Source organism: Odontesthes bonariensis, chromosome 5 (genome assembly GCF_027942865.1).
Source record: "Odontesthes bonariensis isolate fOdoBon6 chromosome 5, fOdoBon6.hap1, whole genome shotgun sequence".
NCBI lineage: Eukaryota > Metazoa > Chordata > Actinopteri > Atheriniformes > Atherinopsidae > Odontesthes > Odontesthes bonariensis.
Genome location: NC_134510.1, coordinates 27,093,465 through 27,118,467, shown reverse-complemented (window position 1 = coordinate 27,118,467; position 25,003 = coordinate 27,093,465). Strand labels below are relative to the sequence as shown.

The window sequence follows — 25,003 nt, the reverse complement described above, 5'->3', positions numbered from 1 at the left end:
CAGCTCGTAACGCTCTCCAGAGTGCAGCTCGATATGCATTAAAATCAGTTCCATCAGCTCGGTGGCTCAACATCCAGTCATTCTCACTGTGTCTCAACATGCCCTCCATGGTAGAAGTTCCAAAACACAGTGCCCACACTGCCTTAATGTGTCCCACAGACAACAGTTTATGCACAGTCTCTTGTTCAAAAGCTCTTATCCATTTGCTTGCACCTGTGTGAATGTCCGGCAATCGAGCAACCAGCCCCCCTAGGTCGAGCGTCTGCCACGGCACATACTGTCCCTGCGTCATTTCTATCAAACTCGGTGCTGACGCTGTTGGACTCTTATGTTCTTCAGACAATGCCTTTTGAACGGAGGTGCCAGTTCGGGTGATTTTTGGTATTGTGGGAGCTGTCCCCTTGCCTGATCTGAATTACAGACGGCGTCTGGCTCAGGAGCTCCATGACTGCTTGATGTAGCTATTTGTGGTTCTGGACGTTCATGAGATATTTTATGATCTTTTATTTCAGAATCTCCTTGTATGTTTGCTGCTCCTGGCAGTGTTGGATATAGCTCTGCATTTTCAAAGAAATGTAGAACTTTTAATTCAAGCTCTCTCTTTTCCTGTCTCTTTTTGCTTTTGTCCTTTGGTTTGTAAGCTTTAATCCTTTGTTCCATAATCTTACAGGTAGCTCCATTAAAAGTGCCCCCTTTTGGCCAGGGTGAGACGTTATTTTTTGTTCGTTTTTCCCATTTTAGAGATATCTTTTTAATATCTTTGGAATGTTCAGGATGTTTGGCGCTAATGGTTATTGTTGGTGTTACATCCATTGTTTCGACTAGTTAGTTCCCTTCTATTGACTTTTGACTTTTTCTTTTTATTTACTTATCTATTTTCTAAATTTTCCTTATTTATTATTCGTATTCCCCCTTTTTTTTTTTTTTTTTTTTTTTTTTGAAAGTCAATTTAAATTAACTAATTATTTAACTCTAATCAATGCTAATTTAATGCTCGGCTAAATTTAGCTTAGATGCAGCTAATTATTGGATTGGATGTTGTCAATGCTAATGTTAAGGTTAGCCTACGTTAGCTTTGAAAGCTTATGCTCTAGGTTGGTTTTTCTTAAATTAAACCAATGTTAATTCAATGTTAGGCTAATTTAGCTTTTTGACTTATGGTTTGGAGTTCGGTTACTATTATTGCTAATGTTAATGCTTGCTAACCAATGCCAATTGATGTTAGCTTCCTAGCTGTTGCTAATAAATGCTAACCTCTTGCTAATTAAGATTTAAACCAATATTTGCCTTATTGCTATTGCTAATCAATGCTAATTGTCTTTCTGATCAATGCTAATTATGGCTAACGAAATGCTAACAAATGCTACTAATGCTAACCAATGCTAACTATTGCTAATCAATGCTACTTATTGCTAATCAATACTAGCTTCCTTGTTGACCAATGCTAATTGAATGCTAATTATGCTATTCAACGCTAGTGATTGCTAATCAATGCTAGGTATTGCTAATCAATACTATTGATTGCTAATCAACGCTAATCAATGCTAAACAATGCTAGTTATTGCTAATCAATACTTGCTGTATTGCTAATGCTACCCAATGTTAATTTATTGCTAATCGAAAGCTCAGTTAATGCTTACTCTGTTTGAAGTGACTCAGGCTAAAGGCGTTGCCCCAACTTTTGCTCACATCCGGATGTTGCCGATCCAATCCACACACAATGTCCTCCACCAATCCAGATGATCCAATGTACGTCACAGCTACGTCAATTCTGACCAATGAAATAAAAATATATATTTTGACCAATGAAATCTGAACACACCTCTAAGCCCGCCTCCAATGAACCACGTGAATTTCTAACCAACCAAATATGAACACACCATTACATCTACTTCCTAGACTGTTATTAACTCCTCCCAAGCATAACAATTGAACCAGACATAACAATTGAACCACACCCCAACTCAAAATGGCGTTTGTCACACTTTTTGTTACAAGTTAAGAAAGAGGAAGAAATACAAACTTTCCAGCTGGACAGAGAAAAAATCCAAACCAAACAACACAGAAATAACAGTTGCACTATTCTTCACCTCAAAATGGCATTTGTTACGAAAGAGAAAGAAATACAATTTAACACGCTGTGGACAGGGAAACTACAAATCAAAAGATACAGAAACAATGCATAAGCGAAAAACTTTCTTTATCAGGAATGTCACATTCAACTGGACTAGAGACAGAACCTCTCCTCTAGAATTGCGAAACCCTCATTACTCGACTGATAACAACTCCGCAATTAGCACATTACCTAAAGAAAACTAATAATTATTACAGTTCAACCATAAAGTGCCCCTGGAAGACACAAGGAAAGAAAGTGTGATCACACACGAACATTTGCAGCAGCAGAAAAATGTCAAGGACAGACCACGCTCCTTCACACCAGCCTCGTGAACGCGCAGCACCCTCTGTCCCCCTGAAAGCCAAAACACCTTCACTTGCCTGTTGAGAATAGAACTTTAGAAACTTAACACCAATCACAGCAGTATTCAATAATTCAATAATAACAAGATGCACTCAACGAAAATACAGAATCTTAAAGAAATAAACACTCAGCGTTTAAAAATCACAGCACATTACTGCAACAACTCCTTATCTCCCCAAGTTATTAATGTGGCAACTATAACAATTAAGCAAATTATAACAATGAGGCAAATCTGAGTTTAACTTAAAATACTACGAATACTCAAAAGTCAAGGGATGAGATGAGTTAGAACTTTTTCCTTTTCTTCTCTTTCTTGATTCACACAAACCAGCAGGACTCCACACACATTGACACACACATTGACAGACAAACAGAGACCGGTCCCACGCACTCACACCAAGTCAGTCGATAAAAGTTTTGTCAGTCACCGTTCAAATCTTCACATTTTTAAATTATCAATTTCTTTCATTTAGACTTTTAATTTTTCAGGAGATGTTGGTGTCGGCAATATATGGAATACAAAATGTGTTTTCCCTACAAGCCTTGTGATATGGTCTCTGACCAAAGCAACAGATGCTGACGTGTATTTATCAGCTTCGCTGTGACCTCTTAATAAAAATCTCCTGTGGCCTATTTCATAAACGAATTTGAACTTTCTTCTAAATGTCTTTATACTGAGGTCTCGGATAACTCCAAAGAGTTCTAGGCAGATATATAAAATGATATAAACATATATACTTAAAATGTGCTCCTCATAGAACTGGATTTTTTCATTTCAGAGTTTTTTTTGAAAGCCTGATTGATTCAATCGTTGAACTTTAATGTTCGCCAGTCAATCAATTATCAGTATTCGTTTTACTCCTTGACTAGTGAAAATAATTTTCACGTATGTTTAATGAGTCTAGTGTACCCCGTACTCCCGTCAGTGTTCCTCCCCCCAATGCATTGAAGGATGGCTGATAGGATGCAAGAGGTACTATTGGTGGTTGCTCAACAACCTACCCGCTTCTTTACAGCTATTAATTAATCCAGTTTGAATTCATCCGATTCACAATTGGCCGGAGCGCAGCGACTATAGTCCTTCTTAATTACCCCAAAAATACAACAACCACACAAGCCAGACCAACTGACCACAGCTGTCTGCTTTACAACTCACATAAGCTGCTGTTTACCCAATTTTTATCCCAATTCACACATATGGCTCCTCTTGGCCCAAAATTTCAACAATTACAATTTCAGCAGCCCCCCTGCGCAGAAGTAACAATGAAATGCTTACCGAATGCAGGATCCGTCTCTCTCCTGTGTTCTTTTAAATTTGGGGAAGCCGGAAGAAGCCGTCAGCTGTGCTCCACTAACAGAGATCAACTGTAATGGTAGGAACAAAATCCCACCTGCCGGCTTGTTACAGCTGATGTCGGTTGTCGGGGCACAGAGGACACGCTCCGCCGGGATCCAGATGCAAAATCTCACGAATTCGGGGTCACCATTATGTTGTGGAGAAATTAGAGTCGAATCCCGCGTTGGTCAGCCGTCCATTGGGGAGTTTATTGAACAAACCGTCACAGCAAATGTGCATACAGAATGTACAAAATGTCCGACGAGCTCATTTTGTGACACCCCTTTTATACCGTTTTATCATAACAAGTGTACGTGGCCCTCTCTGGAGGCGCCTAGCTTTCGCAGTTTATCATAAACACGCTCATTCTAACTATCAACAATATTCATATGAACCAGTCAACAAGGCCCAGGATGTAACTAGGCCAGAAGTCATGAGCATGTCATGACATCCTTCTCCCACAATAGTTACGAGGTGATAAATTCACCTAACGGCTCCCCAAAAGCTCAGTCATCAAGAGCCACTGGGCCTTGCCAGAAAAACAGTCCCACACATGATCATCTGTAAAAGCAACCATTTTTGGTGTCATTTGTTTAATTTAGTGGGCTTTAGAGGTGCTGGTAGGCGAGGCAGCTATAACGGCAGGACTGTGGTATAACTGGGAGAGATGCTGGCTTTCTGCACAGATCTCAGAGGCCCATTTCTGGAAGGGGCGGGGGGAATTCAGGAATGTCCTTACTAACTGCAAGTTCCACAGCAAGGTTAAAAAAAACAAGAAGAGGTTGTTGCAGACACCCAAAAGAAGGGCAGCCTGATGGAAAGAATCGTGTTGATGCTCTGCATGCGTCTTGTCCTTGGATATCTGTGAGCATAACGTTCCTGAGCGCTCCATATATACGCCCCAATTTCTCAGACAAACAAATCTCTCATAGTGGCAGGGTCGTCCAACAGGGAGTGATTGTTTTGAGGATGAACATCGCTGCTTCGGTCAAATTGGACCTTTGTACTTCTGCAGACTTCTCAGTGCCTGAGTCTACCTCCACACTGCTGATCATGCTTTAAGGCTGGGTGTGGCGAGAACTGGGCTGTAAAAAAAAAAAAAAAAAATCAGTTTTCCCAGAAGCAGGCCTGGGGCAGTTTAGACGGCCATCAAACAAGGCACTCTTAACATGGTAGAAATGGCCCCATCAGGTTTCTCCCAGAGGGCTGGACCCTCTTACTGTTTTCTACATGATGGCAGGTCAATAATATAACTTCATTTGTACACAAAGCAGCTTTTTTAGACATGGGGCTGCTACCAGAATGCTCTTAAACAGACCCAGGGGTGGCATCCTTAAGGCAGCCCGACACTGATGTGGAAGCAACGATGCACCAAATATTTACAAGATTAGAGATTTGCTTTTAGCTGTATTACCGACCACAAATTACAGCCTTCTGCAGGCACTAGAGAATCAACACAGATTGCATCCAAACTTTTAAGAAATCAATTGTGAATCAGAGATAAATAGGTGTATTCACCCTGCCTTTCTACTTGGTCATCTTTCAGATCCTTTTCCTGGTTTAAAAGGACATGAGACAATTAGAAAATGTCAGGGCTTTTTTTCCTAAGTGCCCTTTTACCAACATTTACATTATTTATTCATCTGCTTGAGGAGTGTTGGCCGCTTCAATTTTGTCAGAAGGGGTGCAGAGATGAATTTTAACCCTCATTTGCATCAAATCAATACTCCTTAATGTTATAGCGTAACAGACGACATAACCTCTGAGCCCCTCTGGCTCATCTTAGCTGCAAGCAAGAAAATAAAATCTCTGATTTAAAACAAACACAACATGACAAAGGAAAAATAAGCTCATCTTATTCCTTTCACTTCCATAAATATAGATTAGAAACTTGTGTTTCCTGTGGATTAACATGCTGTTGTAATATCACATTGAAGCATGCAGCTTTAATAATGAGTGTTCAGTTGACCATCTGGGGAAGGCAGAGGGAACATCAAAGTTGCGAACATGTGCTGACTGGTTACTGTTTTACATTAAATATACAATTGCTCATCGGTATAATGCAGAGCTTCACTGCACGAGACTTTTTGAATGACATTTTGAAAGAGACTTTAAAAAGATGATTATTTTCTCACTGAATTGTCAGAAAAAAATCTATTCCAGTTTTAAAAAAAAACATGCATAAACAAGTTGGAGCCATCAAAACCTTTTATTATTCACCAGAAATAATTTTTTTTTAATATAAAGATATTCTTTCAAAATCAATTTTTTTTTTTTTAAAGAAAAATGTTCTCCTGAATCAGTGAACAGTACAAACATACATTAATTATTTTACCAAAACTCACAAAAGTAAACATGGAAATATGTCCATTGTCTTCCTCTCTGGCCCGTCCAGCAGAGACCGACGCTTCAGACAGTGTCTGCCTGCTTAAGTCGCGCCAGTATGAAGGGACTTAGGAGTGAGGGGCCTTATTGATCGTCCTCTATGAGTGAAGTCCAGGCATTAGTTCCAGCAGGGTGAGTAGACAGCTGTCCGTGAGCCCCTCTACTGGGCCTACATAGCAGGGCTGAGTGGAGCTGGGATGTGCACTTTTGATTTTGATCTCCCCAACATCACTTCTATTGACCGACGCACTGTCCTGTACTTTACTTGCTGAGAGAAGCACTTGCCATGGCCTAGTTGGAAGCCCAGATACAAGCCACCACTGCATTATCAGGCCACTCTTGACAAGCTTGTGATGATGAATTTTCCATGGTCCGTTGAGACCTATTCCTAATCACTGCTTTCATCTACTGGTGACTGCCGTATCCACTGACGATGGCAATCACAAGTTAGGTTATCGTGGCACACAGGGCCAAGAATTCCAGTGTTAAGTTATCTAGGTGTGTGTGTGTGTGTGTGTGTGTGTGTGTGTAGACGAGGCTCTCCAAAGTTGCACACTTAAGTCCAACTGGGGTGTAAGCAGCCACTTTTCTTTATGTGCTTGATTTTTCCTTTTTCAGGAGATCAAAAACTTCTTACTTTCTTTCATTTCTTCGTTTTGATAAGAAAAAGTTTCAAGTTCCATCTAAATCAAAAGTGAACCCAACAATGACACAAATTGTTTGGTTACAGTGGTCCAGTTGTACTTGAAATTATAAAGCACCACTTTGAAATCTGAATATTCGCTCGTCTTTGCATCAATATTAAGAGTCTGGTATGATTATGGTCCATTAATAACCAGTATCTGTTAATGTGACATCATATTTCCATATATTGTAATATTCTTTCATTTGTGGAATCCCTGTTGCCTTCATTTTATCTACTGAATAACAGAAAATGTCATGGGGGGGCTTACCACTGGATCAGGTGGCACTGGCTTGCTTGTTCATGTTCTCACTGCGACAAAGAAGAGAAATCTGGATCTATACCGTTTCATCTTGGCGTCTAAAAAATTAGCACCTGTGCATGGATCCAAATGGAGAGCACATTGATCCATAATTATTCATCTTTCATTCACAAATAATGGTTATGTTCCAACTTGTTTCTAACATAAACAGCCAATGGTAAGTTCTGCCATCTAGTGGTCGTTACATGGATTGCAACGACAACACAGGGCCTTAAAAGTGCTCCCAAATTCTGCCCGAACTCACAACTTTCACTTACAGTCTGTAATATTTTTTCCTTCAAGGTAAATATAATACATCAGAAAGAGTCTTATCAGGCTAAGAAGCCTAGGGATTCTCTATGCGCCCACCATAACTTAATGGCATCATTTTCCTGGCTCTCAGCAGCCTCCGGCCCTCCTCGTAGTCATCTTGGTCCACACTGATCAGGAGACGGACACCCTCCGAACCCGCTGCCATCCTCAGGGAGTCGGTGATGAAAACTCCCTTTAGGGCCTCCAACAGCGCTCCACTCAGGTAGTCGCCCCAGAAGGCCTCGAGGTTGTCCAGCTCTGTGAACTTTATGTCGCAGACAATGGAACCCAGGTCTCTGGCACGAAGCAGCGAGCTGGCTCGACTGAATAAATCAAACTGTCGCTCCAGCGGCTGACGCTTGTCTGAGGAGACACCGTCACGTAGTGCTGACTCGTGCTCCAGGTACTCCGCACGAACACGCAGGCGGATATCTGATAATGGGAGAAGGTGAAGGAAACAGTGGGAGAGGTGGTGGGAGAGAGTGAGGGGAAAGTGACCACGAAGACACCAAGTGAATTATGAAGGAAACAGTGAGAGGGGGGGGAAAGGTAGAAAGACCGAAGAGAGTGTGAGGAAAGTTTAAGAGGGGTGATGAAGTCAAAATAAAGGGAAGAGAAAGAGGAACATGACAAAGAGTTAAAACATGGCTCTTTACACTATAATTAATCATTGCATTAAATTAAGTAAGGATTTTAATAAAAAAGGGGCAGTTTCCATAAGCAGCTTGTGACCCAATAGGCTGTCTTCTTACTGGACTTGGAATTATACACTGAACTACTTCAGGATAGTTCTTTTGATCAGAAACTTGACAAAACAAACATAATGGTACAGCAGGGCAGAGCAAGCTGAATTATGCACGGTACTGGAACTAGGCCAAGCCGTCTGTGAGCCTTTTTGCGCTAAATACGGCCCCACTGTTGGTTTTGGTGAAAATGAATTTGACAAGTCGGAGCAATGAAAGAAATACTCATCTGATTCAGTTGTGCAGTTCCATTTCTTGGTCGGGCAATTCTATCATTTTGAGAATCATTGCCAGCTGTCAACAAAATGATTGAATCAGAGGACACTGGTGCATGAGAAGTTTCAACATGACAGCTTTTAAGGTCCACATAAATCATGGCTGTAGCGTTCATGTAAATAAGATAAGTCAAATGGACTTGAGACGCTGAGCAAATATCAGAGTAGAGTAATAAAGAGACCTTAAGAGAGCTTCTGTCCTCAGGATTCATTCAAATCTAAATGTATATTGCTGAAAATTAATGGTTTCTTGAGGTCCTCAGTTATCTGGATTGGTGGTCATGCAACAGCACAGCGAGAAAGATTAGAGGATACATACTGTACTGAGCAAGAGCAACGCTGAGATCATCCCTCATGTCATTATTCCAGAGCTCCAAGTGGAAACCAGCAGCGGGCGACTTTTGCTGTAACAAAAATCCATCTCTCCCATTCAAACCCTTTCAGGAGACGTAAACATTTGCCACCGGTGACATCCATTCCTCCAGAAACATTCTCAGAGTCTAATTGCAATAGGGTGCAGCAACATTTTCACAGTCAGGAAATCTGAGCTCTTGTAAAACCGATTTGACACTTTTAAGAAATCAAACTTAATTGGCTGAAATCTTGAGCAAAAAAAAAATGCAGAGGCTGAGAGTATTGTATCAGCACAGCTTTAAAATGCTACAATTACCTCAAAAAACTTTTTTTTTTTGGAGAAATAGAATAACTCATCACGTGGATCAAGAGTTAGTTACGTGTGCAGCTCATATTTGTGACTCATGGAAAGACAATGGTTGTGTTCAAAATGGGGACTTAGCACAAGAGAACTCCAAGGAGCATAATGAGCCTTTGTCAAGATACACATGTACCATTTTAACTGCAGAGTGGCTGAAACAACAAATAAACGGTTCATTTTCAGTTCTTGAGTCACATCTACATTCTCTGCAGCCATATTTTGTTTGAGGCTAAAGGGAATGGCACAAGACTCGAGAGGGATGGTTTGGAAAATGCCAACATTAGAAATGCAAATGTTGAATTAAGGAATTGATTTTGCATCTCTTAACATTTGTGGAAGAGGGATAATCAAACAATGGGTTTGCTCGGCTGCACGCTTCACAAGTCTGTAATTAGGTTATTATACAAACAGAAGACCGGATCATAGGGGACACTTAATCAATGTGGTTTATGAAATGTTTTAAATATTCAGGTTTGGTAAGAAGATCAAACTGGACAAACCCCACTTCCAGAGCACCATTGATTCACACTTTAGTGCGTTGCATAAAAAAGATGAAGGCAAAACGTTTTTTTTCTCTCTCTTTTTTTTTTTTTTTCCAGAAAAGTATTATGGTACAAAAATATGAAATACGAACATTTTACAGTAATACATTCGATTGCTGCAGAAAATGATCAAATCCTGTTTGTTTACAATCTATGAATAACTAACATTGGTCTTCGGGTTGATCTATTCACAACACATCAGGTCAAAATACCTCGTTAAACCACAGATCATGATGGTCAGAAGAATGTAAAGCAGCTATATGGACTGTGTATTCCCCTGATTTTATCTTCTATTATTTTACAGCATTAACAGTGGACTAGTAACAGCTGGTAAGTGTAACTCATGGCAAGAATGTATCATGAAGACCAACATTTGTTCACTTTAGCATCAGTCGGGGGAAAAGGTACAAAAAAAACCTCCGTTCAGTATAATTATAAATGGAACCTGCTGCAGTATGACCTCCTTTTCAGAACAATAATCAGCAAATCTGTTGATTCACTTACAATCCAACAGAACTCCTTTTGATTAATCACTTTCTAAAGTGCATCTGCTTTCATGGTGTGTAATAAAAACAATGGACTGACTTTTCATCAGTGACGTGCTCATTCACGTCAGACTTTTGTGGTGAAAAGAATCAGTTCATCTTGAGAGGGAACCAAATGACTGCTGATGACCTACATTTTTTCATGTTTGGTGTGGTCCGAGTGAGGAATCCAGTTTAAGTCTCCGCCTCGTTAATTGACCTTTTTGGTCATTACACCGTGTGAGGGCTGGGGCTACGATAAACACCTGCCCTTCACGCAATTACTGCATTTATGGATGGCCTCCATTTCACTTTCCCATTTCATACTGAGCAGGATGGAGGTAGAGGTAGTGACACTAAGAAGGTGGCCATTTAAAATCACAGGAACACAGTGATAGTCATTTTGTTAGGGTTACAGAGCACTTCACGCTTCGTCAGACACAGAGACATCCACTTAGACAGGACATTAGGAGGCACAGCTTTCATTTTCTCACTTTATACCCCAAGCCCGTTTGGCTTCCTCATCTCATCCCACCAAGAAAAAAGAAAAAGAAAAAAGTTTAAGCACCCATTTACGAGGAGTCACTTGGCACGGAGAGCGTCAACTCTTTATCGATCCATTTTTCTGCTGAAAGACTGACCATGAGAGTGGGAAGCTACGGAAGTATTGAGAGACAGGTAGACAAAAATCTCTCTTAACCCCATAGACAGATCACTCTTTACCGTTTTGCGTAGTTCGAACATTTAGTGTTCGCTCTCTCTCTCTCTCATTGTGTGCAAGGATATTGTTTCCCTGACACACAGGTTGGTCTGTTTAGAACTGTGAATACAGAGAAAGGAGAGAAAGAGAAAAAGAGACAAGCACAAGTGGGTTGGATATCGGTTGACTGGGTTGCTTTTTTTTTTGTTCCTCAACATCAAGCAGGCACTTCTCAGTTGTAATGGGGTTTGAATCAGGCCAGTAGTTGGCATTTACAACTTAATCAGCCCAGAAATACTTTTACTGTAGCTCCAGAAAACAGTGGGAGGCTTGGGATTACTCTTACCAAGGCCAATGCCCTTACCTTAACTAATTAAATATGTAAATCCTTAACTGTAACATTAATCATCTGTCTCTGTTAAACCAAATAAGGGCCTCCACAAGCACCCCATTAAGGAAATACAAAAAAACGCTACTGAGCTGATGGAAATTAGTCTGAGCAGTTGTCACTGTCAGAGTTAATTTCAGACACTTAGTTGAAAATTAATTTCAGAGATGAGTTATGTCTGTTGAAATGCTAGTGGCCAGCGTTGGACTGAACCGCCCCATCTATCTCTGCTCCGTCTCGACACACACACACCAGGGCTCACACGGGGCACAGAGATAAGATACAGCATGAGCTTCCTTCAGCAGAGCACTTGTTCAGTTACTTTCCTCAGAACTGTTTTGAGAAGAAGTTGCAGAGGCATTTCATTAAAAAGCCATCTCTTGGCAGCCATTTTAGATACTCTGGAATTGAATACAAGGCCAGTCCTCAGAGATGGACAGGTAAACATGCCCAATAAGCACTTTTGTGACATGAGACTTCAGGGTGAGCTTGCTTATGTGAGGATCTAGCAAGCCAAGGTAATTTGCATTACTGGATCTCATATTGTGTGTAAGCCTTTGTTAAGAGAAGGAGGGAAAAGGATGGGTCCAAATTATTTCCCCACATGCAGTGATAAACCTGCTCTTCCACAATCATGGCCAACAAATTTTTGTCTTCGCAAGTTATAGCTTGAACTCTATTTTTCCAAGTTAATTTCCCCAGTGAATTATTGCTTATTGACAAAGGCATCGCTAAATTAGTGTTCATCGGTGCACTTATGAGCCTCTTTACATGTCTGAATTTAGTCCCCATTAAGATGAGAAATAGAAAACAAAAGGTATGTGTTATCTCTGCTTCATTTCAAAACGTAATTTCAGTTTCTGGAGATGCAAAATGATGCAAGTTCTGAAATGAAAGTATCAAAGTTAGCATTTCTCCTGTCATATTTCACACTTAAGATTCATGGGTGTCAAATGTTAAAGTATATATTTTTTTTAAACCCACAGTTCAAATAAAAGAAAATAGAAACAGAAAAAATTATGTTGGCCATGTTTGCAATAATCTGTCACCGGATGTCCATACAGATTGTTGTTTATTCCAAGCATATTTTCACCACATATTTTCAAATGGGCATGATTTTAGCGAGATCAAATTAAGGAGCTCTTTCCAGAGATTCTTGTTGTTTGGCATGTTTGCCTTAAACATCAGCTGCGGACTTCTTAGAGGCGTTTGTGACTTACTGCTGAGGACTCTGTCAGTTCTGTGAAACACTGACACCAACAACTCTTAACAGAACAGGTAGAATTCCAGATTGTATTCCCTTCCACAGTGCACAACACTAAAGAACATCACAGGATGACTTTCTGAGCAAATTACGTTGGATGATGGGGACCAGGAGAGGAGCAGCTAAATTATGATAGACAAGCATCGCATACAGAACAAAGTAGCAGCACCAACCCCTGTTGTAACAAGGGGGAGAGCTTCTTTTTACCTTAGGCATCGGCCCAGACTTGTGAGAGCACATGACTGAGTTGATCACGCACACTGCAGTATGCATGGACAGAGTGGAGTGACAGACTTTTTTGTTTTGTTCCTCAGTCTCCATCTCTGTCTTCATGATCCATTGTGTCTTAGGTTACTCGATCTGAGTCACAATCGGAGTCAACCTGGTGGAATCAAATGCGGAGTCAAGACAGCAACACGTTTATAGTCACAGGCACATCACTCAACCTGAATAGCTAAGAAGGGCTGTCTTCATTATTATTGCTATCGTCATTGTTAGATTTTTTTTTCTTCTTTTAAATCAAGTCAGAATCATCAGGATGTGGTGTAATAAGTATTTCTGACTTGCAGGTAGTGAAAGACATTTAACAGAAATGTTTGAGTCTGCATGACTAAGCAAACTTCTCACAAAGGGAGATTAAAGGACAAGACCGTTTTTTTGACATTGGGCCCTTGATTTCACATTATAACATGATGTTCTACTCACCCCTGCTTGTTGTTGGTAATTTGGAGCTGTTCCGAAGATATTCGAGAGGCGTCTGGCTGCTCTCTTGAGATATTCGGCCATGAAACGGTTTCCTATGGGCAACGTTATACAGGCACAAACTATGCTGTTTATAATTTATTAATTACTGTACATTAGCACTGATAACGTGGAGGTGCGTCGCTTACTTAAAAAAATCCGGGTTATTGTAATTTTGAATTTTTGTCGTAAAGTGGGTGTTACTGACGTCATCATCGTGCTACTACCACAGACAGCCCACAGACAAACACACACAGACTTTACGACAAAAATTTAAAATTACAGTAACCCGGATTTTTTTAAGTAAGCGACGCACCTCCACGTTATCAGTGCTAGTGTAGAGTAATTAATAAATTATAAACAGCATAGTTTGTGCCTGTATAAGCTTGCCCATAGGAAACCGTTTCATGGCCGAATATCTCAAGAGAGCAGCCAGACGCCTCTCGAATATCTTCGGAACAGCTCCAAATTACCAACAACAAGCAGGGGTGAGTAGAACATCATGTTATAATGTGAAATCAAGGGCCCAATGTCAAAAAAACGGTCTTGTCCTTTAATGTTAGCGTAACTCGTCTTTTAATGCTGAGAGAATCAAGCATTACATGATTAACAGTAGGGATGGGTATCGTTAAGGTTTTCTTTCCATAATTCTAAGATAAAATAAAATAAAGACAAGATATGAACAGAAATCAAAGGATTTATGCAGTATGCCCTTAATATCCGTGGGATCACTTTGGAGCATTAATAAGAAGGGCCCCAAGTTAATAACTTAAATTCCTATAATGTTAGTGAGTATTACCATGATGTCATGAGAAGAAACGGACACATTTTAAGTTGGGTCAGTCCCATCTGCATCAGAGCCGGTTTGCTACACTGATGAAGCTGGTGCAGCAGTTGCTTTCCTAAAGCAGTCGAATATGCTAAACAGCTACCGATTAATAGGAGGCTTCATTTATACTGCAGGAGATTACTGGTATTACCCGCGTGCAAACAAATTTCCCTTCATTTTAATTCAATTAAATTCCCATCATTTACTTCATCAGCCATGTCTGAAGAGCACAAAAAGTAAACAGACACATGATGCTGGCAGCTTCCTCATCATCAGGAAACAGAAAAACAACTGCCGTGTTTAAAATAAACATGACATAAAGACGAGAAGTAATCATATTTATCCAAGAAAAGGGATGTATAAACATCAAATAAGTTGATATTTTTCTAATATTTCATTTAACTTGATGCTTTTAAATTGTACACATTTAATGGGGAGAATAAAACTACTTCAAATTACATGAGATTTGTATTTTTGTGGAAGAATAAAAGACTGTAAACTTTGAGATGCTCAGATTGAGCTCTCTGATCAACTTTATCTGCCCGTTGAAGTTAATTTTGGGTCAATGCCAATATTGCACTTTAAAGCCTTTACTAGAAAACACTGACGAGTTGTTGACGTCCCTTTTTAACCGTTTATCAATATTTTGATACTGAGTCAGGAACATGTGCCAATTTCTCGATACCCATCCCTAATAAAAGGAAAGCGATAGTTGAAATATAAAAACAGGACATTGACACGGAGTATGCAGAGCACTTTTTCAGTGGAGTTACGTCTGTTGTGAAGAACAGCCTAAAACATATTTCCAGGGTGATATGCAAGGTTGAGAGCTGCCAGAACAACTTGTGATAACTTGGTATTAAGCTTGACAACAAAGCAGAACAAAGGCATTCATCTGGTGGAGACTGGACCACACACGTGTATTAAAAGAATAAACAAAAGGACAGGAAACAGCCACCAGTCTGCACTCTTAATGGCAGCAGCTGAACATAGTCCAGAGGGTTAGCAAAAAGGTTAAATGAGTGGACAAGAATGTAAAAAAGGGCCAGGTGGAGAAACAGATATGACGAAATATCGATGATGTCGTATGTTTAATAAAGGCAGTTAATGAGATACCGTATGATTTAACAATGTCAACGACACTGAAAAGGGAGAATATTAAGTCCCCCAAAGGGGAGTGGACATAATCACGATTGTCCCCTCATTTCTGGACAGCTATTGAACTGATCAAAGGGAACATTTCTTTTCAAAAGACAAGATGGCTCTAAATGCCATAAAAGTGAGCTGAAATTCAGCCGAACCGTCTTTATCATAGATTTGACTGGTTTAAACAGCTGGTGTGTTGTTCTCTGTCATTTAAGAACAGTTTGGTGCCATCAATTTGTTTTGTTTTTTTAAACCAAAAATAAGCAAAAAGTTAAATTCCCTGCTCTGTTGTATAAGTATAAGTTAAACATATGACAAAGCAAAAACATTTTTTTTTTTTTTTTTAAAAGGATGACAGGTGAAAAAAAAAAAAAAAACTCAAGCAGATGAACATCAGTATTAGGGAGACAACAGGAAATGTGGCGGACTTGAGAAGATGTTAAAAGGCCGACAATTAAATGCATGTGTATTATCATCATCATCCAATCGAGGGGGAGATAGTTGAGAGGAGAAAAAGAATGAAGGCGCTACTGAAGACAATGGGTGAAAACTAAAAGAGAGGCTAAATATGCATATGATGCACTTACCACATGACACTTTCTGTGGTGCTGAAGGTGGTGGCTGGACCTGTCTGCTTGTTTTCTTGGACCTACGGCTCCAGCCATTTCCTCGCTTCTTCCTCCGCCTCCTTGTAGATGACGCAGCCACAGGAGAGTAAATGTCTAAAAACACATAAAAAAAAGTTTGTGAAATATGACCTGCAAGACATGAACAAGAACAGCAATAACATTTACTTTGTTATGTTTGTTCCTCGTTATCTTAGTTTCATCCTGCTGCTCCATGTTTATCTATTGCCCTCTTTACACTGGTGATAAAACCTGCAAACATCCACTAGCATCTGGCTCTTGGCTGCAATAGAAAGTTTTTAATAAGCAGTCATTCTCGCGTCAAATGACTTTGCAGTTGACGCGGATTTTAATCAGCTCCACAGCACAGATCAACATCAGTGAGATCATTACACCAGAGTGCAAACGCTAATTTTCACAGAGGATGGGTACAGCTCACATTTTCTTTACAGAAACATGCATTTACTCAGACTGATAGTTTTTCCCCTTTTCTAAAACATTTTATCAATTACTATTATTCCTAATGTTATCGTCATCACTACTATTTAATTCTCTTAATTTCTATTTGTTTAATCTGTCATCAAGACAGCTCGAAGCTTATTCTCTGTCACACTCCCCGGGGATGGCATCCAAAGTACAGTCAAATGTGGTAAACTAGGTTGATTGTCTCAGTCATGATCATCAGAGTAAGGTCTTTAACTGTCGCAGTGATACTCCTGTCCTCTGGCAGGTAGAGGTATATGCTACATGCTACTTTAGGAGTAAAAACAGCACATTTCTTCCCATATCTGATCAACACACCCTTTTCCCCATGAGATGTCCGCCACAAGCATAGATTATATAAGAGCCAAGGAGAACACAATTATTAAATAACATATATATATATATATAAAAAAACACATTTCTTATAAAACAGAAGGATAGTCAAGGTACTATAAGTACAGGTATTCAGTACAGAGTAAAAGTTACAGCCCTACCTCAGCACGTTGCACTTACTAGTTCTCAATTGTTGTGTGAAAGATGGAAGTGGCATTTCTGTTTCTCTGCAGGTATGTTGTAATCCAGACACCAACTCTGCGCTGTTAATTTCATACCTCTGTCCAACCCTCTCTGGAGATACTGAAAAACATAAATACAAGGATTAATTAGTGTTTTAGCCAGTATTACCAGGAAATGAATTCAGTGATTAAAGACAAGATTCTGCCACAAAGCAGCATTGAACATAATTACAAAATCCTCACCCGTCCTCCTCCTCTTGTGGGACACTAAAGGCAGCAGGTCATGGCGAGTGAGGACTCTCAGTAGTTGCAGCAGAGGTTCCAGGTTTCCATCACTGAGGTATCCTCTCCTCTCAAGCTCTAGCAACAGCCCAAGGCCACTCTTAGGCTTTGAATCCACTAGGAGCTGCTGGGATCCCTTAGGCTTTAACCTCCTCCATGCTTTAAGCAGTTGCGGACTCGGAGTCACACCTGAGTCTTCTGGATTGTCCTCAGAAGGTTTAACTGTCCAGCCTGATGGGTCAAGAGGGTGTGGCGCAGAGTAGGTTTCGTTCAAAAGGAAGTACAGCACTTCGATGTCAGTCTCTGTCAGCTGACATCCAACTACTTCAAAGATCTCATGGAGAGACAACATCCCGTAGTAGTTCAGGCACTCTGTTTCATCCCAGTAGAGCGAGTCCCTGGCCATATATCCTTGGCAATGCATGGCAGCCATGATCGGGGTTTGCCTGAAGCCCTTTCCACGTTCCTTTCTTTGCTGAAACTCTCTAGGAGCTGAAGGAACAAAAACATTAGAACAAACATTACTTTAAACAATTAAATCTGCCAGTGCCAAAAAAGCTTAATATAGTCACAGAACCTATTAGCTTAGTTCAGGGGTTTCCAATTAGTCAAATAAAGCAAATACAAAAGCTGAATGGTATAGCAATAAATACACTTAGATGTTACGGTTTTTCCCCTTCTCTTGCAGAGACAGTGTCCTTGTTTAACATATCCTGCTCAACCTTTACTTCCTTCCATGTTGTAACTTCCTCTGTTATGTGTGCTATGTTGTAAATACATTCATTTTTTTGGTATATGTGTTTAAAGAGACAGAAAAGCTTAAAAATGAAGGGTAAAAGTGGTGTTGCAACCCACACAATACATTTTATTGAGACTTTATCTTTAAGTTGTCTTCGCTGTTTAGCACACACGGCTAATGTTCACGGTTCGTTCGCCCTTTTTGGTCGACAATGTTTCTAATGTCCGTTTTGGCAAACCTACCTATTGTCGTCCTCAGCTCGACGCTGTGTTGACAGCTGTAAATGTCTTATTTTTCTGTCGTCGTGCCAAACAATATGTGCCAAACCAGCTGGAGGCCAAAGATACGAGTTGTTCCTTTGACGCCCTGCAGCGACCTGGTGTAGCAAATTCCTCCCCTGACGAGCTTACGTAACCACTCACGTTTCTCTGTGAGAGCGAACAAAAACAAGACGTAAAAATCTGCAGACAGCTGTTAAGCTGCAATAAACAAACCCGAGTGGACACGTAAAGCCACATTTGGTGTGTTGTGACATCGATAACAGACATACCTTTCACAATGGTGCAATATTTGACAGCTTTAAAGCGTTTATTTACAAGAACGAATATCACTTGCGGAACAATAACGTTCGCAAGGCCTTCATAACATCAGTCAATTATACAGTAAAATTGCATGAATATAAAAGTATTCAACGCATTTTGAAAGCAATGCTTAGGAAAATACTGTAACTCACTGCAACTCACCTCCCAAATACTGTTTCTTTTCTTGCGCTGGTGGATCTGGCAACTGTTACTGTGCCGCGACGTCAGCACTACAACGCTGGGAAGCTGGCCAATCACCGCCTTTCTTCTTGCTACGTGATTTAACGTCACGTTTTTCCATCACTGATCTGGAGTCAGTTTTTCGTGTGCAAGCTCCGTTCTTAGCAGGCGCGACAGATAATAGGCAGCCGATCCCAAAGCGGTTCTTTGTGACCTAAATTAATAAAGAACAAAGAAATATTTTCAGATGTTAGATTCCTGAGGAATAAAAAAAAAAATTGAGCTCGAGTTAACGACAAGTTGATACGAACAGAGGCAAATGTACGTCATGACAAACGTTTGAAGGGGATTTCGAGGTTTTTGATGCGGTCAATAGGTGGCGCTGTTTGTCAGGAGTGCAATAGGAAGTTTTTTTTTCTTCTACGGCCACATCACTAGCCTGGGTGCCAGCCGAACTTAGCCCCGCCCATAAAAGTTTTGGTCGGGAAGTTCGGTCTGGCTCTGCTCAGTTGGGAAATCATTATGCCCGACCAAGAATTGGTCGGACCAATCAGATTGCCAGGGCGGGCTTTATACGATGATGGACAGATGATCAACAGGGACATTATCGAGTACGTCACTAAAGAGCTGAACATGGCTGCCGCTGGAGAGCTAGGGTGTGTAGATTCTGCCATCGAGTCTGTTCTACAGGATCTCCACATTGCATTCATTTTGAAAGACGAACAGAGGAACGTGATAAAGGCTTTTATCGATAGAAAATATGTTTTTGCCGTCCTTCCTACAACAAGTGTGTGTTGCTTAATCTACGTCACATACTACGTTGCTCTGATTGGTTGTAGGTCTATCCAATTGAGCGAAGAGGCATTTTTTCTCCTGGTTCGGTTGAAACACGCCACATACTCAAATCTCTATTGAGCGGTATCAGACTCACATTCTGACTAGAATCGTGAGTATGACGTAGTCAGGCTACCACATCACATCCGTGAGCAAGAAAAGCAGGAAAAGAATTGAGTCTCTTCTATAAAACTTCAGCAGTGAGTATCTGGATTGGTTAAACGATTAGATTTAATTGGACACTTCAGACAGGTTCGATGTTATTTTAATTTGTTTAAAATAAGAGTTTAAAGTAAAGCGATGTTAAAATAGTCAATCAGCCTGTAACTCAGTGGACATAAACATTAGCAGAGAAGCCTGATTTAGTAGCATTTTTAACATCCAGTATGGTTACCACACATTTAGTATATATATATATAGACACATGTGTTTAGATTATAACCATTAAATGGCTTGATAAATAAACGCGCTGCTGTTTTCTCGTATATCCTGTTTGTTTAATGATGTGGCAGTGGCCAAGCCTAATGCTGACTAAAATTTTCCACTGCTCAAATAACTGCACTGTTGCTGTATTTCTATAGTATCACTATTCAGCCCTTGTGAGGTTTATTTATTTAAATGTTAGTAATAAAACAGCTTTTCTATGAGCAGTTGATCTATTTTTTATTTGTTTTGTGTTTTTGTTTAGGATACTTTGTTATGTAGAAAATCTGCTTTTACCTACTTAGTGAGGTTTTCATAGAAATATGGGCCAGTTGAGGCTTCGATTATTTCACTTTGAGATATCCAGAGAGTGATTTGTTAGTAATTACATATTGTAGGATCCTTCAGAGTGCTGTTTTAATTTTTCTTTTCAAGTGTTGCCAGGAAAAACAAACCAGTGGGAAATCTGTAATTCAAGCCGTTCCTCACTTTTGTGAAGTTATGTACAGCACACATTGTCAGTCTAGTTTAGTTTTGGTATAAGAAAGCTATCATTATAATATCTGACTTTTCCAAGTATAGACTAAACATTTCCTGATACCCAACAATGTCAGCGCCATGATTATTTGTTTCCTTTAAGATAACCCGCTATGTGGGTACAACACCAAAGACTGAGAAGGTGAAAGGAAATGGTGTTGTAATGAAATGCTTTTAAGATGTTTTTTGCTTAATATTGCCTTTCAGCAGAAAGTCTGTAGATGCCATCTGTAGCGCCAAAGGGGGAGAACTGTCTCGTGGACATGGACAGCAAGGCTGGAGATCCGTTCAGTGCTGAGGAGGCTCATCCAACTGGCACAGGTGGAGCTGGAGTGCTGTCGAAGTATGGACCACTACGTTTTTATTTTTAATGCCACTTACACCAAATACCTTACAAAGTAGTTATATGAAAGGTATCATAAAGAGGTCTTGCATTTCTCTCTTGCTCAAATCTGCTATCAATATTTGTCATCATGTCTTGATACTTTATTCTGTTTTTATTTTTTAATCTTGGCTTTTTTTCACAGGCTCTGGCTGCCCAAGGGTTTCTCGGCCAGCATGGCTAAAGAGTGGATCGACAGGCGTCGAGTGTCCATTCGACCATGGGCCAGCTTTGTAGACCAGCGCAAGTTTTCAAAACCTCGCAACTTTGGAGACTTGTGTCAGAGGGTGGTGAAAAATGTGGATACTTACAACAGCAACTACACCTTCATCTTTTTGGGTCTCATCCTCTACTGCATGTAAGGCCAACAGTGAGTTTGATAGTGATCTGTTGCATTGTTTTGTCAGAAAGAATGTTTTTACTAACAGCTTCTGCATCCATTAAAGTGTCATGAAAATGGGAAACGGCGTGAACTTTGTCTTTAAAAATCCGGTCATTTCTAAGAAATAGATCAAATCTGCACATGATGCTATAAATAAGACCATCCTGATTTGCTTTTTGGTGTTTCCACTCATTAGAATCAGCTCGCCCATGCTCCTGATTGCCTTGGCTGTGTTTGCTGGTGCTTTCTACATAATTCACCTTAAGTCTCTGGAGTCCAAACTGGTTGTTCTTGGTGAGTAAAGTTGAATGCACATGCCTTCACATATTTGCCTAATTATGTAAGTAATTATCAAATCATCTGCAATTAAGATGAACCTTTGTGTTAAAGTGTACTAGAACTTGTTTTTTCTGTTTGAAAAATAGATTATAATCAGTGTGGTAAAATGAGATGGTCAAATATTTCCTTAGTTTGCAAGGATGAGGCAACACATGACTTCTTTAATTAATCATCTTGGTTTATGATTTCTCATATTTGCAATTTTCTCATGAACCAGGCAAAGAGCTAAATCTCCCTCACCAGATGGGTCTGGCTGGAGCTGTCTCACTGCCTGTGTTCTGGTTGGCTGGAGCTGGAGCAGCTGTGTTTTGGGTTCTTGGTAAGCTAATCCACATTAGTTCATCTTGCTGTGGATTATCATTAGTCTGGGCCTGCAAATACCTCAAGTCCCAGTTCCTCTTATTGTGTTTTTACAATGTTATAATTTTAGTTTGACCTTTTTCTTTGTTTCGATCTATGTAGGAAATGGAAATGGCATTAGTGTAACTATAAGTACTTGATGGTCTGATTTCCCGTGTTTCCCTGTTTTTCCCGTTTGTCTTGTTTCCTCTCAGGAGCAACGCTGTTTGTGATTGGTTCTCATGCTGCGTTCCGTGAACTTGAGGGATCTGACCTGGAGGAGCTCCTCATGGAGCCTGTGTAAAGACCGGGAACTCATAGCAGGTGCTGGTCGACGATCAGTCATCTTTTTGACCCTGTAATTGCGTTAGCCCACAAGGGTTGGGGGGAACTGTGCTGAGACCTGCTCCCTTATAATATGTGTATACTGTATTCCCTGTATTTTACCTATAGCATTGTATCAATAATGCACCTTGTTTTGCCTCATAAAAAAAAAACATGTTACAGACAAACCATTCATGCACATATCTTGCCAAATGTACAAGTAATTAATTTCTGAATGCGTATCATAGCACTCTATTGTGAGATTTTCTGCCTTTATCTACATATTTTAAGCCTATGATGCCTCTGGTTTGTGTAATAAAGCCTCTTGCTGTGTCTCTTATATAAGGAAATACCCCATAACCTATTAATGAAGCATCTGCGCTGCACCCTCTGCTGGAGATAACCTGGGAAAATGATTCTGTTTGACAGGAATGTGGAATGTATGTGTATATGTCATTTTCACACTTGTGCTGAATCATTCTACCAAGGTTAAGTAACATTTTAAGCTTTAAAAAAATGCCTGATGATCATGCATCAGAAAAAAATTAATTGAACGCAAAACCACATTTTGGTAATTCAGATAGACTTTTAGATCAATTGAGAGGAAGATGTCAGGAAAGGTCAGTACTTAATCACGATATTTTGTGTTTGGGGTAATGATTTGCTGATTGCATGTACATTTATCAGCTTCGCTTGTAACATTCAGGTCTGAAGGTCATGAAAACATGAAATATGTTTCTGAAATTCATTTTTTTTTTTTACATTTTGATTAAGTTTGGGTGTTTTGTATTTAGTTTTTCAAAGTGCAATAAACCCCCAGTGTGAGTCTTGTTACTAATGTGTTGAGGTCTTTTGAGATCCACTTCTTTTAATTGTTATTATTAAATCCTATCCACTTAATAATGCAGTTGACATCTGTTTGTACATGACAGTAGCTTCAATAAACTCAGTGGCTCTCAGCACTTAGTCTGTACATTATTTTATAATTCCTGTCCAGTCTAAATAAACGGTGGAATAACCCTTGTGGTTCCTGTTCTCTATCTGTGGCACACCAAACCAAACTGCAGCGCTCACCAGCCCCCTCTGGTCCCCCTCTTCATGTAACCCCAGTGACCTGTGCTCTGTGACAGCACAGCGAGAGGACCCCATGCTCAGGTTGCCATGGCAATGACCTTGGAGGGCCCCAGTCAAGCGCACACCCGTCCACAGGAACACTCGCTTACACACTGCGGCAAAGGAAAACGATCGATATTCTATTATACGTAGGGCGGTGAGGGGGGAGAGGAGAGTTGCACTGCAGTGAGCTCACTGCAGAGACACGGGGGAAATTAGAACAAGGGTGAGAGTGAGAGGGTGTTTGTCAGTGAGAGTGACAGAAAGTGGGTGTGTGTTTGTGTGTGTATGCACGAGCAGTGCGTTTATCATTGGACAGTGTTGCACCGGTCCCAGAAAGTTTTTGTGTTTCTCAAAGGGTCGTGTCCCAATTTTTTCCTGGATATGGTCTCCCATAATACCAGATCTGTATTTATCACATCATAGAATATTATATTACGTATAATTTATTCTATTTCTGACCTAGGTGGGCAGTAAGAAGTTAATTTAAAATAGATGACCCCTGAGAGGTGGCACAATTACAGTCTGCTCTCTAAAAGTGAGAGATATATACAGCTTTGTTTGCAGGGATATAACAAAGTTATTGCTCCATCTTAAACATGTCATGTCTCACGTTTTATTTTTATAGAAACTCAATGACTTTTGGGATATAGCAGAAGGCTGCTCCTTTTGCAAGTCTGTCGTTCTCAACCTGGAACTCATTTATGTTGATGTCAGGCATGTCTGACATGTACTGCATACAAGGTGGTTTTTGGTGCATTACCCTGGGCTGCTGCCAACTCATCCCCCATGGCAGCTGATGCAGTTTGCAGGTTGGAGTGCAACACTAGGTGGCATCTCGTCCTCAAATTCCTGCTCAGTCATTTCTGCTGTTTTATACAACACCTCACTGTTACAACCATGGCCACAAGGTTGCAGCACAAATGGAAGGTTTATGCTGTTGTATATCAATAAACTGTTATTTTAAAACTTGAGCATTGCTGCTAGTATTGTTTATAAAAGGCTTTGCCATAGGAAGTAGAAAATGGAGGTAGTAAGATTAAAATCTGTCCGTGACTGCAGTCTGATACGAAAGGACAAATTCACACTTCAAATATCCTTCTATTGGTGATGATGAGTATTGCAAGCATCAAACGTTATTTTTTGTTGGGAGTTTCACAGTAACTAATAGCTTATTGCATTAGATTATCCTATTGTGCATCCATCAATGATGAGTAATAATCTTTCCAATGTACTTTTAAACTGCATTCAAGTCAGGACAAGAAAAGCAGAAAGGATAGGAGGTGATTAAAAACAAGAGAAATGACACACAGACAGGTCTAGGTTGTATTAAATGTTCTAGATGTTTTATTGGTGTTGGTTTCATTTATTTGACACACACATTTTCTAATAGTTGTGTTTTTTTCTTCTTCTTCAATCTCAACCCTTTCAGCCATTTGAGATGGACACAGCTGAGACCACTGGCCCTTCACTGGTTTCCAACACATACACGCACACAGACCTGGGTCGGACTGATCAATATCGGGACCGGACATGGATCCGATCGGGCATTAGACCTCAGG

At 40.1% G+C, this 25,003-nt stretch overlaps 2 protein-coding genes across 8 annotated transcripts; one reads left to right on the top strand and one right to left on the bottom strand.

The window, feature by feature from the left end:
- Window positions 1-6,005: 6,005 nt before the first annotated feature.
- Window positions 6,006-18,826, bottom strand: dedd1 (death effector domain-containing 1). Of its 4 annotated transcripts, none has more exons than XM_075465883.1 (6): window positions 18,751-18,826; window positions 18,250-18,435; window positions 17,230-17,760; window positions 16,985-17,107; window positions 15,950-16,084; window positions 6,006-7,927 (listed from the first exon to the last, which is right to left on the bottom strand). In XM_075465883.1, the coding sequence occupies exons 3-6, from the start codon at window positions 17,699-17,701 to the stop codon at window positions 7,530-7,532; spliced, it is 1,128 nt and encodes a 375-aa protein (XP_075321998.1). In that variant the 5' UTR covers window positions 17,702-17,760; window positions 18,250-18,435; window positions 18,751-18,826; the 3' UTR covers window positions 6,006-7,529. The 4 variants fall into 4 exon arrangements, with proteins under 4 accessions (XP_075321998.1, XP_075321999.1, XP_075322000.1 ...); XM_075465884.1 differs by having other exon boundaries at window positions 18,741-18,799; XM_075465885.1 differs by lacking the exon at window positions 18,250-18,435 and having other exon boundaries at window positions 18,751-18,796.
- An 893-nt stretch (window positions 18,827-19,719) lies between these two features.
- Window positions 19,720-23,347, top strand: rabac1 (Rab acceptor 1 (prenylated)). 4 transcript variants are annotated; one of them, XM_075465879.1, is made up of 6 exons: window positions 19,720-19,802; window positions 20,770-20,905; window positions 21,090-21,302; window positions 21,523-21,620; window positions 21,883-21,984; window positions 22,220-23,347. In XM_075465879.1, the coding sequence occupies exons 2-6, from the start codon at window positions 20,784-20,786 to the stop codon at window positions 22,306-22,308; spliced, it is 624 nt and encodes a 207-aa protein (XP_075321994.1). In that variant the 5' UTR covers window positions 19,720-19,802; window positions 20,770-20,783; the 3' UTR covers window positions 22,309-23,347. The 4 variants fall into 4 exon arrangements, with proteins under 4 accessions (XP_075321994.1, XP_075321995.1, XP_075321996.1 ...); XM_075465880.1 differs by having other exon boundaries at window positions 19,723-19,802; window positions 20,773-20,905; XM_075465881.1 differs by having other exon boundaries at window positions 19,757-19,854; window positions 20,773-20,905.
- Window positions 23,348-25,003: the final 1,656 nt, after the last annotated feature.